General features: G+C 28.7%; 2 protein-coding genes and 1 pseudogene across 2 annotated transcripts; all 3 read right to left on the reverse strand.

Moving 5' to 3' along the window:
* LOC109129221 (defensin-like protein 293) lies at positions 4,336-5,009 on the reverse strand. Its single transcript, XM_019236962.1, has 2 exons — positions 4,868-5,009; positions 4,336-4,776 (listed from the first exon to the last, which is right to left on the reverse strand). Exons 1-2 carry the CDS (start codon positions 4,914-4,916, stop codon positions 4,550-4,552), a joined length of 276 nt encoding a protein of 91 aa, XP_019092507.1. The 5' UTR covers positions 4,917-5,009; the 3' UTR covers positions 4,336-4,549.
* Positions 8,672-9,364, reverse strand: LOC109125123 (heat shock protein 90-5, chloroplastic-like). The gene is made up of 4 exons (XM_019236707.1): positions 9,296-9,364; positions 8,960-9,214; positions 8,756-8,847; positions 8,672-8,678 (listed from the first exon to the last, which is right to left on the reverse strand). Exons 1-4 carry the CDS (start codon positions 9,362-9,364, stop codon positions 8,672-8,674), a joined length of 423 nt encoding a protein of 140 aa, XP_019092252.1.
* LOC104748374 overlaps positions 9,361-14,599 on the reverse strand; it is a 9,227-nt pseudogene continuing 3,988 nt past the window's right edge.

Raw genomic sequence — 14,599 nt, forward strand, 5'->3', positions numbered from 1 at the left:
ATAGATTTATATTTTATATCTAAATACAGTTAAATATTATTATTTTATACTTAAACTTATAAATAATAATTTAAAAATTCAACAATTAACTTATATTACATAGAAAATAGACAATACAAACAAAAGTACAAAATAGCATTACTACCAATAAAATTTAAAATACATAATATGACTTAAACTAAAGATTAAAAACAACTTAATACAACAAAGACTAATAATTAATGAATGTTGTATAATGTAATGTTGTTCAATAATAAATCTTAAATATAAATAACTTGCTATTTTTTTTTGCTAAAAATAAAATAATTGGGTCAAGTTTGTAATTTTAATAAATAAAGGATCATTATATAAATTAATAATAAGACATAAGAACAATATTCTAAGAATATTCTCTTTTGGAGTCAAATATGGAGAAATAGGTTGGAGTAAAACTATCTGCAAAATGGAGTTACTGCAAAATAGAGTAAAAAATGAAGAAATGAGTTGGAGATGCCCTACCATTTGGGAGATGGAGACTCTTGAAGCAAACAACTAGCCTACTAAAAAGCTAAATTTATGAAGGATGAAAAGTAAGCTAAATTTACTTAATTTAAAAGTAAGTTAAATTATTAAGCCTTGTGTGATGTTTAACTATTTTGTGTATTCAACCAATGCACTTGGAGAAAAATTAAGAAGAAATGAAATTGACAACTGCTTTTTAAACTTTGAAGCTCTTAAATCAAAGATGGTGAGAAGAAGGATTATGTGAATTAATATCACAGAAGGCCAATATTGTCTTAAAGGCCAATATTGAGAAGAATGAAGTTTGGTTATTTATTGCTTTTGTTCTTTTTATTTTATTTCTCAAACTTTCCAAGTTTATCATTTTATGGTTATTTGATTTAACATCAAAGTACGGTTTTGTGCCAAACTTTAATTGGTTATTCGAATAATTCAATAAAAAGATTTCAAAATAGTTGTTGCCATATTCGAAATAGTTATAATTAGTTTAAGAAGATACTAGGATCGGACCGCGCTACAGCGCGGAGGAATATTCACAGATACGTACAGTCCATAATATATTAAAATATGTTAAATTCTTTTTTCAATATAGTGCAGTACGATGGATTATAGATTTTTAATTTCTTACAATGAGTTTGAATAGAAGAATAGAATGAGTTTTGATATAATAAAATAAATGAAAAAACAGAAAAAAGTTTAGTACAAAGTATGATATTATTGAACTAAAATTTTCTACATGCTCTCTGACCTGTTGGAAAATTACACACAACATATTGCAAAATTATTTATTTTAAAATAATTACCCTTTCCACAATATTTACAATAAGAGATTGGGTAAAAGTTTTAGAGGGGATATATGTACTCCTTGTAGATGTTATGATAAATCAGCCTAAATGACTGACATATTTATAGGTAGACGTAGATTTGTCACTCGATTAGGTTAGTTTTAGGGTATATTCTATGGGGTTTGTTAGTTTAGGATAGTATATTAATGAGTATTTAATTCGGAAATCAATTACGTGACTCAAATTACGTTGCTTAAATTTAGGATCATTTTGGTAATCAACATATTTGTTGGAGATTGATATCTTTGTGATTTTCCTAAATATTTTCAGTGATTTATGGAGAAGTTTGGTTTGATATATGATAAAAGGGAATATTTGTAATCGAGAATCACGAGAAATCAGGATTGGAAATAACATGGAAGTTATAGACATTTACATTTATTTATGAGTTTTTTTTTTTGTGTAAAAACCCGATGACCCATTTACTTTGCTTCGGGTTATTCTCACCCATATCCGATTGTTTTAATTTCGGGTAATTTTTTTAAATTGACCCGACCCATTGTTGATTTTGTACTTCTCTTTTACTTATATAGGTATAAGTTCAATAGACTTTCATCTTTTGACCAGTTCTTGACAAGTAAACTGTTAGAATCTTCTAGAAAATAGATATAATTATTAAGCTTGAAATTTAAACCAAAAAAAAAAAAAAGTTTGCAATCAATCAAAACTCACAAAATCGTTGGTATGGTAGTGTAGCATTATTACTTTTTAATATTTAGGCTACATATCAAGATCTGCTGTTTAGTTTCTGTTGTTTAGAAATAAGAATATACCTACCATAAAATTTTAATTACAAAGATATGAAATGCAGTACTTTTAAAAATTTAAAATCTCATCGAGCGAGGTTATACAGCGGACGGGTTTGGGTTTGGGTCGATATTAACAAAAAGTTAAAATATTATTTACTTGATGCTACAACACGAATAAATCATAATTTTATTATTTTTTAATACCATCAATATTATAATATTATGATTATGTTGATTAAATAACAATTATGTAAAAAATAAATTGTCGTGCTGTGTACTCCAACTTAAATTTTAGAATTTACAATGAAAATATAATTATACAATCTTAAATACTAAATAAAATAAACAATATCAACATAATAATACAATTAGAAAATAAAAAATTGTCCTGCAGTGTACCGCGGGTTAAAATCTAGTTTTGCTATATAAAAAAAACACATTGAATTATCTAGATATTTGCAAAAAGAAAAAGTTGTAAAATCATCTAAGTAATACGGAAAGTACAATCTTTGTTGTTGGAAATCCAAAAAAATCTAAATTTAAGGTAAATTAAACATGTTTAATATAGTTAAGTTATAAACATTCCACTACAATCATATTGTATATCTACTTTTATTAATTAACTAGTATTACATGATGATGTTGTCATTGAGCATATAAATCACATGGTTTAATAAATAAAGATCAATTATTATAGATGCAAAGTCTTTCACCCATCAAAACAAAACGCATTTGCAATTGGAATTATTTTCTATAAATGCACCAAGCTTTACATATGTTATATTATGAAGAACAAATTTTATCAAAACACAAAGAAAAATACTTAGGTTCACCCCTAGGGGTGAACCTCTCCATTCACCCCCTCTTCTCTCAGCCAATCAGAATCTTCCATCTAATATTTTATTTTAAAAATAAATTAAAATTAAATTAAAAAGCAAACCAAATTAAGGAAACAAATTCTGTATACTTTTAATTAAGGAAAGTTAAATATTGGCTTGGTTTACATTTTTAAACTTAGAATAAAATTATGTCGGTTTGGGTTTACAAATGAAGTGGTTAGGGTTTAGATTTTACAATTAAAACGAAATTATATGTCGGTTTGGGTTTACAAATGAGGTGGTTAGGGTTTAGATTTTACAATTAGAACGAAATTATATGTCGGTTTGGGTTCACAAATGAGATAGTTAGGGTTTAGATTTTACAAGTAGAACAAAATAATATGTCGGTTTGGGTTCATAAATGAGATGTTAGGGTTTAGATTTCACAATTAGAACGAAATTATATGTCGGTTTGGGTTCACAAATAATATGGTTAGGGTTTAGATTTTATAAGTAGAACAAAATTATATACGGTTTGGGTTCACAAATGAGATGGTTAAGGTTTAGATTTTATATATGTCAGTTTGGGTTTATTAAAGTGCGGTTTAAGTTTTTTAATTTTATAATAATGTATACAGATTTTATTGCCTTATTTTATTAGGGGGTGAATGGAGAGGTTCACCCCTAGGGGTGAACCCAAGTATTGTTCGACAATAAGATATGCTATATGTAAAAATCCAACAAATATTTAGCTAAAAGACTTGTGAGAGATTTAGAGACTTACAAGGTATCAAGAGTAAGAGGAGGAAGAGAAATACTACTTTTGATGTAATTTTTTTATGATTTGAGTATAATATCATAATATTTTTGAAAGAATTATGACTTGGGTCTTGCAATTTATTGTACATCTTTTGGGTAAAGAACACTGCTTTTTTTCTTTAATACTGGATGGATCTTATTTATCATATGGTTTATTAAAAAGAGTAACTATATCCATCTAACATTTATCAAGATTTAATGATTAAGATGTTTTTTATAACACATATAAACATTTTACTTAAACTCAATATATTATATTACTCTTTTTCTGGCTGATTATAATACCTTAACTGTTAGACATTCATATATTTTGATATTTTATTCTTTTCACTCATATATTGTGAAGATACCAAATTTATTTGACATCAAACTCATTCGGTTACATGATCTAATTTTATTTTATTCACTAAAAACGTGTGTTTAGTTATACAATGTATTAATAAAAGGTTAATTGGTTATCCTTACATTTTGATGATTATATTAATGTGTCATAGCGATCGCAATAGACCAAGCATCAAAACAAAATAAAATAAAACATAAATCACTATTACCTTATCAAAAGGTGAATGCATGATATCTAAAGACTTGGTATAAGTAGTAAAGTTCATAAAACCCCTCTAAATTAAAATCAGCAAAATTTGCTAACATATATAATACTAAACATGGTGCTTCTATGTTTGAATCCCTATTGCGACAAAATTTTTGGTTGTTATTGTGTTTATATAGTGACTACAACGTAACAGCAGGAAAACGAATTACCTAATAAACTACTTTGTTTTAGTAATGCACTATGCATATTCAAAACAAAGTATTTTTTTTAACAAGTACATATTCCTTCCATACAATATGGTCCTGGCAAGTTTTCGCAACGAACAATCTTACGACAATATTCATCAAAGTCACAAGTCCACATGTTACACTGTCCAGTCTTTCCTGCTTTTCCTTTACACCATATGCCATCACAATCATCTCTTGATCCGCACAGTGGAATATAGCTTCTACCTATTTTTCTTGATGCATTGGTTTCATGCAACAAAAATGTGCCTACATGATTTTCAAACGAATTATTTAAACATGTTGCAAAATTGATGTTGTTATAGATGCATGTAATAGAAATCTAAATAGGGAAACTTACAAGATATGAGAAAGAAGAAGAGGAAAAGCGATGTTAGTCTAGTCGCCATTGATAGAATAGAAGGTGGAAAAGTTTTGTTTTTCTCTTCAGACTTTGTGTGTTTAGAGGAATGATTTCGCTGACTATATATTGTAACTTTTTGATTGTGCTCTTTGAAACGTATGTTCAGTGTTTGATTGTTCAAACATTTATTATGGTGTTTGAAATGTTTTTATTGTTTTCTCATTGATTATTAGGTAACCAATTAATATAAGTTTTTTGGTCAACATGTCCTTCCAAGTTTTTTAAAAATATTAGCAGAAAAAATGGAAAGTCATGCAAAGGTGACTAGTGGCAACACCACTTTCTGAAGCGAATCAGAACAAAATTAATCTAAGAATTTTTTTCCTTTCACTTGCAAATCAAATTGACAGTTACTTACCGAGCAATAGGATGGATAAGTCTCATGTTTCATTTATGGTAGATATTAATTTTTCCACCAAATAAATACATGTTGACGTTGAAAATCTTTAACTTATAATACTCCCTCAATTTCATAAGTTTTTATATTACTATTACTATTTTGAGAAAAAAAATATTGACAGTTTCATACAAATTTCCAAAACCAAAAAAAAATGTTCTCTATTAAATTTATTTTATTTTATCATCAAAATCATCACACAAAGACATAACATAGATTTTTCAGTTCTGTAAGTTCACTAACCATTTATCTAAGCAACGACATTGTGAATTTTTGCAAATAAATTTTCCAAAAACACAAGTAAGCTTATCCTCACAATCACTTGCTGTCTTGCACGGTAATGGAGTCTCAGCTGGTAGTAGATTAAGATTTTTTCTGCTTGAAGGTGGTGAAATCGGCAAACATTGACAATGAGAATCTATACATTTTACCGATGCAATTAAACAATGAACATCTTGGCAATCATCTACGGTTGAGCAGCTATGATATTTGACTTGAGCTTCAGCTACAGGTATGGTCACTGATCTGATGCCTAATATCGAGACATCGATTTCATTAGTGATTGCAAACCAAATTTATTCAGTACATTTAGCATGTGAATTGAAGTTTCATGAAATAATATAGACTTACATGTAAGAATTAGCGAAACGAGCATGAGAGAAATCGTTTTAGATGCCATTTGATTTGGTGAGGGTAATTGATGGTTTAACAAGATAAAACTAATAAATATGAGTGAAAATATAAAAATGTTGAAAGGAAACATATATAAATTATTTAATTAAGGAATAAAATAAATTTAGTTAGGAATGAACAGTAAGAATAGTAATGAATTTATTTTCTAGATTAAATTAAAATATGAGAATGGCATCTAAAACGATTTCATACTAATTTGGATATTATAATTTACCTTTTTAGAAACATTATTCAAAAAAGAAATGTATAGTATTTAATTTAAATCAATATGTAATACTTATGTAATTATATCACTTAAAACTCATAAATTTTTTATTTCATATAGAAATATATTTTAAAAAATTAAATTTGTTATTAATTTCATTCATAATAAAATTATAGTATCTATTTTAATTTTATTTTTAAACAAAATTTTGTTTATAACTTTTTAAAGAAATTCATAGAAATATAACTTCTTGTTCAGAAATTTTGAAATTAATTTTATAGATATTTATTTTATATTTTGTAAATAAATTTGCTCTGATTATTCCTCACTAAATTGATGAGTCCTACTTTTTTCTACTATCTTCCATATAAAAAAGTATTATATTAGAAGTATCTTTAGTCAAGCGGTTATAGCATCACATCTGCAACTAATCACATCAAAGTTCGATTCCACTAAGTCGCGGAACTCTCCGTAGGAAGGATTGGATATGGATCGGGCTTGATTGATTCAGTAATAACAAAAAAAACAAAAAAGGTATGATATGAGGTTTGGGTGGAAATAAACCATTGTTTACACCACTTGATGGTAACGTCGAAAGAAAACATTGGAGAATTTTGAAGATTGTAATTTTTTTTTGAGAATAAAATCATTTCTAGATAGCAAAATTTTGGAACTTTTAAAACTCATTTTTCCTTATAAATAATTCTACTATATTAATTGAGAAGTACAAATATGAAACTAACCTTAAAAAGTGTAAAAATTTACATTCAAATGCCATTATAAATATTTAGTAAAGATTAATTACTTAATTTAATAAAGATAATAAATACTATGACTAAATATAAATAATATATCAGAATTTTCGAATAAATTTTTTAAAATAATTATTAATTTTTAAAAAAAAATTATTTTTTTTTCTAATTAATTATGGGCGAAAATTATGATTTATTTTTTAAAATATATAACCAATCAGGATTTTTAAAACTAAGATTTTTGTTTTTTTTTTGTCAACTAAAACTAAGATTTTATATCTAAGTAGATAATATAATTATTTTTAATAACTAAATTTGAAAAATTTTGTTAGGGTTCTCCTATCATCTTTCTTTTATTTTATTTACAATTATTTTGAATTATCATATAATAAGTATGTAAAAAAATTTCTGCATATGTTGTGATTTGATTTTTTAAAATCAAAGATATATTACTCAGCCTATAAAGAAAAAAATGTGTATTTTAAATTTTCACATTGGCGGATTGGTAAAACTAAATTTGTGTGGCTGATAAATTCATAAATTTTATTTACTCACAATTACAATATTATAATTACTACTTCAAAATATTTCACAAAATAATGATGCAAATAATACAAACAACCAATATAAAACTGTATTATACATCAAAAAAATTAAAAACTATAATATTTTAAAATAATTAGTATTCAAAAAAAAAAATATATATTTTCTTGAGAAAGACTAAAGAGAATACTTTCTTGAGAAACTTCTTTGTGTGTAATTCTTACCAAATTATTTTAGCTATTAGAAAAAAAACTACAAATACTGGATAGATCTTGTTCACGCTTGATTTAGTAATGGGCTTTCATAGGCCCATGATACTGCTAATGGAAAGATAAAAGCTTCTTGTCAAAAATTTCACCGGCAGACAAAAGAAGGTAAAAAATAAAAAAGAGGATCAATCTTGCCAAGGATCACTCTCTGCCCTAACTTCAGATGGTTCAATTACTTCTGCTTCTCCACTTTTGTCATCTCCTTCATTCACAGTCGAGCTTTCTTCTTCTTCTTCAACTCTACCCCACCTTCCTCCAACCGTCAGGCTGTTCAACAAACACATCAAAAGTGAGTCAAAAGATCCACTTCAGTTTATACTTGGAAACACATAAAAGCTAAAGAGCTATTGGATTTCTTACAGTAAATCCACTTGAGATCATAGCAGTGTCATATAAGAGGTCAACCACTCTTGTTGCTTCAGCGCTCTCTGGTGCATTCTTACACCAAAAAATTTACATAAATTAATCGCATTTTTAGAGACCTCTGAGACGAGAGATTCCTTGAGGAATGAATATATAGCATACACTTACATTCAAGTCTTTGATGATGGGATAATCTGGATTGATCTCTAGGATTCTCCTACCTCTCATGAACTCCAAGCTTGAAGTGTCTCCAAGAGCTTGTGCCTTCATTAATCTGTCACCATAAACAGCCACAATAAGTTTGATGATGTCAATTTTCGTTTTTAATATAGCCTTTGCTAAAGTACTAACCTTTCCATATTAGCTGACCATCCGAATTTGCCTGAGACAAGCACACAAGGAGAAGAGCTCAAACGATTTGAGACTTGGACTTTAGCAACTTTTTCATCGAGCTGCTGTTTAATCCAGTCACAGAGAAGGTTAAACTCTTGTTTAGCTTCCCTTTCTTTTACTTCATCTTCATCTCCTGCGAGAATAGACAGATTTTTGTTACAAACAAATGGTCAAGATAAATGCACGAGATTCGATGAAAACAATACTTACCGCGTTTCTTTGCTGATATCAACAAACTTCTTTTCTTTGGTTTGTAAATTCTGAATTGCAACCTCATCAATTGGTTCAACCAAGTACAAAACCTATCATTCAAAAAGCCAGCGGTAAGAAAGAAAAATCAAACCAGAGATATGCACCAAGACTATATATTGTGAAGATGAAAACCTAAGCTTGAAGCATATACTGATGATATACCTCAATGTCTTTTTGGATTAGTTTCTCCAAGAAAGAGGCAGACTTTGCACTCTTTAGACTATCGGTTGCAAGGTAGTAGATCGCCTTTTGGTTCTCTCCCATGTTCTCGATATATTCATCCAAGCTTGTCAATTCCTCTTCATTCTTGGAACTGAAGAATCTAAGAAGCGGTGTAATACGCTTGTGGTTACCGGTGTCTTCGATACAACCCAATTTAAGGAATCTACCGAAGTTCTCCCAAAATTTCTTGTAATCCTGGAATCATTTGTACCACATTCATATCTCTGATCTTCAAAAGAGCTTAAGTGAACAAAATGGGATTAGGGAAATACATACCTCTTTGTTTTCACTTTCTGAGATTTCTTGTATCATGTCAAAGGTTTTCCTACTGAGCCTCTTTCTCATGATTCTTTTACCTGTCAATATTATCAAGAAAATAATTTAGTTACGAGGTGAGATTCTTATATAATCAACATCTGTATTACTAACTGTTGACCACTTACAATCCTGTTTTCTTGGAGAATTTCACGGGAACGTTAAGAGGAAGATCATCTGAGTCCACCACACCCTTCACAAAGCTCAAGTATCTCGGGAACTGCAAACAGATCATGGAACATGGTCAGACAAAAATGGAACCAGGGGAAATCTAAAGAGAATTCTACAAAAGAAAGAACTAATATATACACAAGACTCACAAGTTCTCCATCGAAATCGTCAGAGATAAACACACGCTTCACGTAGAGACGAATGTTCTTTGTGTTAGGGTTTGTCACATCCTCGTTGTTAAGAGGACCCATCCCAGGAATGTACAAAATGCTCCTGAACTCAACCTCACCCTTTGAGAATCAAGATAATATAATTAGTAAGAACCAAAACAATTCATTAGTTGACATTATACTAAACAAAAGTAGGAGCTATAAGCTTCTAAGCCTGTCCACCTAAGCTTTAAAACAACCAATAGGGATTCAACATGTCACTAATTAATATTTTTAAAAATTTACAGAATTTTATATGTTAAGAATTATTTTAAACAACCTATCAGGATTTGACATGTCATTCATTAACATTTTCTAAATTTCCAGATTTTTTTAGAAAAAGAAAAATTTTAAATTTATGAAAAAAAAAAAAAACTATGTACAATATCCCACATTGGCTAGAAATTTTTTAGACAATGGTTCAAACCAGTATAAATAAGATTAATATGCTTCCAACAACGAATGGGCAGGAAAGCTTGATTTATCATGCGTCCAAGTTTAAAAGTTTTATTCGGTTTGATCCGGTTTTTTATTTGATCAAACTAAAACTTTAAAAAGTTTCAAAAAAATATTATAATATTTAAATTTTTTAAAAATTTAAATATTATACATATTGAAAATTTTAAAAGCTCTTAACTTTTAAAAAGTTTTTAAATATTATAATTTCAAAATTTTAATAGTTAAAAATATTATAAATATTGAAACTTTTTAAAAGGTTTAAATATTATATTCGAACCTTTTAAAAGTTAAAAATATTATAAATTTTTTTTTTCTACCTCCCTTTTTATTCTTTTCTTTTTGTGACATTTTAGTTAGTTATTATCAAAAATTTATCTGTTCATTTTTATACAATAGATTATAATTATATTTCTTCTACATTTTAAGATGTATATTGCTATATTTTTTTTTTGAATTAGTAGATTATAATTATATTTTTTCTACATCCAAGTGTATCCACCAAACTATGACAACATGGATATATATGATCAAGATGTTTAAGTTAAAAGGAAATTATTGGGCTATGCATTTAAACCCTAAAACCTAAACATTTAAACGCTAAATTCTAAACTATGACCGCATGGATTGCTTATCATGGATCCGGTAATATGATTTTACTATTGTTTGCATCAACAAAAAATATATATATATATATAGCCCAATATATATATATATATATATATATATATACTATTGTTTGCATCCGGTAATATTTTATGAACATCCAAGTGTATCCACAAAACAATGACCACATGGATATATATGATCAAGGTGTTCAAGTTAAAAGGAAATTATTGGGCTATGCATTTAAACCCTAAATCCTAAACTATGACCGCATGGATTGCTTATCATAGATTCGGTAATATGATTTTACTATTGTTTGCATCAAATATATATATATATATATATATATATATATATATATTTTTATGAACATCCAAGTGTATCCACAAAACTATGACCACATGAATATATATGATCAAGGTGTTCAAGTTAAAAGAAAATTATTGGGCTATGCATTTAAACCCTAAATCCTAAACATTTAAACTCTAAATCTTAAACTATGACCACATAGATTGCTTATCATGGATTCGGTAATATAGTTTTACTATTGTTTGCATCAAAATATTTTTGTTTTTATTTTTTTTATGAACATCCAAGCATATCCACCAAACTATGACCACATGGATATATATATGATCAAGGTGTTCAAATTAAAAGGAAATTATTGGGGTTATGCATTTAAATCCTAAATCCTAAACTATGATCACATGGATTGCTTATCATGGATTTGGTAATATGGTTTTACTATTATTTACATTAAAACATTTTTTTTATTTTTTTTATGAACATCCAAGCGTATCCGCCAAACTATGACCACATGGATATATATGATCAATGTGTTCAAATTAAAAGGAAACTATTGGCCTATGCATTTAAACCCTAAATCCTAAACATTGAAACTCTAAATCCTAAACTATGACCACATGGATTGCTTATCATGGATTCGGTAATATGGTTTTACTATTGAACAAAGTTTGATAGTCTAAATTATCCAAATAGATAACTATTTATGAATGCAATATTATGTTAATCCATTATGCATCTAATTTAAGCTTAAAGTATGTGGACAAACAATATATTTCATATTTGAAATTTTAGTTAAATAAATTCATTAATTTCTAAATTATTTAATTAATTTAGTTTAAACTTAAAAATTGTTGATTTGACTATGAACACCAATTCAATTGTATTTGATTTAGATTAGATTCATAAAATTTTTTTTGTGGAAAGAAAAAATCTTGAAAGATGCAAAAAATATTTATTTACAAGTTACTTAATTTTTTTTGTTTGTCAACAACTAATGTTACTAAACTTAAAATTTAGTAATGAAAATGTAAAACAAATGTTAAAGAAAAAATATATTAAAAAGAAAGAGAAAATAGAGAGAGAAATGGGAAGGAAAAAAAAAAGTAGAAAGAGAAGGTTAGTTTAGTTAGAGGGTGTAAGTTGTAATTTGACATAAGAAAAGTATAGGGATAGTAGAAAGTGGGTGTGGGTGTTATTTGTTTATGAGAAAGTGGGTGTAGATAGAAAATTCCCTAAGATTAATATGCTTCCAACAACGAATGAGCAGGAAAGTTTGATTTATCAGGCGTTCAAGTTTAAAAGTTTTATTCGGTTTGATCCTGTTTTTTATTTGATCAAACTAAAACTTTAAAAGTTTCAAAAAACTATTATAATATTTAAAAAGTAATGAGTTTAAAGAAGAAGGATCGACGAAAAGCACAAATATTGTTTTTACTATACATGTGTTCATATTACTTTTTCTGCAAGTAAGGATTTTGGTTTGAGAAGTATATGGATGAAATTATCAATAATTGAGTGCATGTGTTGACTATGCTGGTTTTCATAAAATTGCACAATTTTTATGAGAAAAAAATTATTTTGGTCTTGGAGTTTGATGGGTTAACAAGTTGTGTGGTAATCTAAAAAAAAGGTTTTTTCAGTGAAAGAATGTGAAAAAGTTGACGAGAAAGAACAAGAAGAAGAATATAACAAAGAACTGGACGGTAAAAGTTTCGATGACAATTACCATAAAATTTGACAATGAAAATGACAAGAAAGAATATTAAAAATAAGAAAACATTAAATAAAAAAATACGAAAACATAGGTGATAGCGATTAATTAAATATGAAAAAGAGATAAATTCATGATTATAAAATTGTTTCGTTTTTCTGGTTGCCAAAGAAATGGTTTAAGATATGTGAGGTCACCAATTTGATCTGCCTCGCCTGGACGTCGAGTTAGATTCATGATTTTTTTATCAGATTTGATTTTAAAACACAACTACTTTTTATATTTTTAAAAATTGTGTATATGAAATTTAATTTTTTTCTTAATAGTAATTTAAAGTTTTCTGTAAAATAATATTTCATTACCGTCATCAATCATATATAATTTTTATCAAAATATATCAAATAAACCCACGCGTAGCGTGGGTTCAAAACCTAGTATATGTAAATAGTCTATAAAGGACAATGACCTCAGTTGTGAAGTGTGTGTTAGCAAGTGGATCCAAGAACTCATTGAAAGCCTTTTTGTATAACTCATTGTACTCTTCCTTTGAATTGCGCATCTATTCAAAAGACACAAACTAATCAGCAAACATTTTGAACGAAAACAAAACACATGTTAAAGCTACCCGGCTTACCCAAAGCGGTTTTGTCTCGTTGGCTAGTTCTCAATCCCAGTACTTCTCGGTTTTAGTTGTCTTCTTCTTCTTTGGCTCACCCTGGAAACAAACAAGTAACAAAATCAACTCAGCAAACAAAAGTCTAGGACAGTACCTGGTTGTAAACAGCTTACACAGACAATTAATAAAGTTTGTTACCTCTTCTCCTTCCTTCACTGATTCTTCCTCTTCAACCTACACCAAGTTACAATTTTTCAAAACAAATTAGTAACGTGAAAACACTGTTACAGTTATGAAAACAAAACTACCATCCTCACCTCTAGACTCCTAGATTTTTCCTGCCATGTATAGATGGGAAACCCAACGAACTGAGAGTAATTCTTCACAAGGTTCTTGATTCTCGTAGACTCCGCAAATTCTTCATCAACTTTAATTCTATCATCATCGTCACCATCAATGGCGTTATGGTGCTCTTACCATGATCCAATCTCTGATTCTATTCCTTCTCCTTCTTCTATACCATGAACTGTGATCAAATCTCTGATTCTATCTATGATGATAAGCAGGAGAGGAAGGCGCGCGTGGTCTCCGCGATGGAAGCTCCGTTAGAGATTTTGGAAGCATGAGAGGAAGGATTTGGAAGATGAAGGTGGTTAAGCTCAGAGATTGTTTATTAGGAAGAAGAAATAAATCCCAAATTAAAAGGGGGAAAATGTCAATTAAATCATGAACTTACACAAAAAACCAATTAAATCCTGACTTTCCTTAAGAATGTTATGAATATAGAGTTTAGGGAAAAGCTCTTGTATATTCTTATTGATTATTCCCAAGGTTACATGCATATATATAGTAGAGTACAAGTCTTAGCTTAAACCGACATAAGGAAGTAATGGCCGAGTAAGGCTTCGGCCAATGGGCCGAAAGTGTGCGGACTGAGTATAGCCAATGGACCGAGACTCCATGGATAATAGGTGGGCTGGTCTAGTGAGTCCACTAAGTGTTTCACAACACTCCCCCTTGGACGAAACGACCGTGCCTATGTTGGATGGGATCACTGCAATGTTCTTAGGGGATGCTGCCTCATTATAACCTTACCAGGAAAACCCATTGGGACAAAACCTTGGTGAAGGAAAAAGAGTACAGCACACATTGCTCCCCCTGTTCCAAACATCACTCTAAGTCCCTAAGTC

Source organism: Camelina sativa, chromosome 15, assembly GCF_000633955.1.
Source record: "Camelina sativa cultivar DH55 chromosome 15, Cs, whole genome shotgun sequence".
Lineage (NCBI taxonomy): Eukaryota > Viridiplantae > Streptophyta > Magnoliopsida > Brassicales > Brassicaceae > Camelina > Camelina sativa.

What these genes read in the sequence shown, in the direction of transcription:
- LOC109129221 (XM_019236962.1), bottom strand. Translation starts at nt 4,916, where the DNA reads ATGGCGACTAGACTAACATCGCTTTTCCTCTTCTTCTTTCTCATATCT. An exon ending in CTTCTTCTTTCTCATATCTT is followed by an intron (nt 4,777 to 4,867) that starts GTAAGTTTCCCT and finishes AAAATCATGTAG; the next exon opens with GCACATTTTTGTTGCATGAA.
- LOC109125123 (XM_019236707.1), bottom strand. Translation starts at nt 9,364, where the DNA reads ATGAGAAAGAGGCTCAGTAGGAAAACCTTTGACATGATACAAGAAATC. An exon ending in CAGAAAGTGAAAACAAAGAG is followed by an intron (nt 9,215 to 9,295) that starts GTATGTATTTCC and finishes AAATGATTCCAG; the next exon opens with GATTACAAGAAATTTTGGGA. An exon ending in TAATCCAAAAAGACATTGAG is followed by an intron (nt 8,848 to 8,959) that starts GTATATCATCAG and finishes TTTGAATGATAG; the next exon opens with GTTTTGTACTTGGTTGAACC.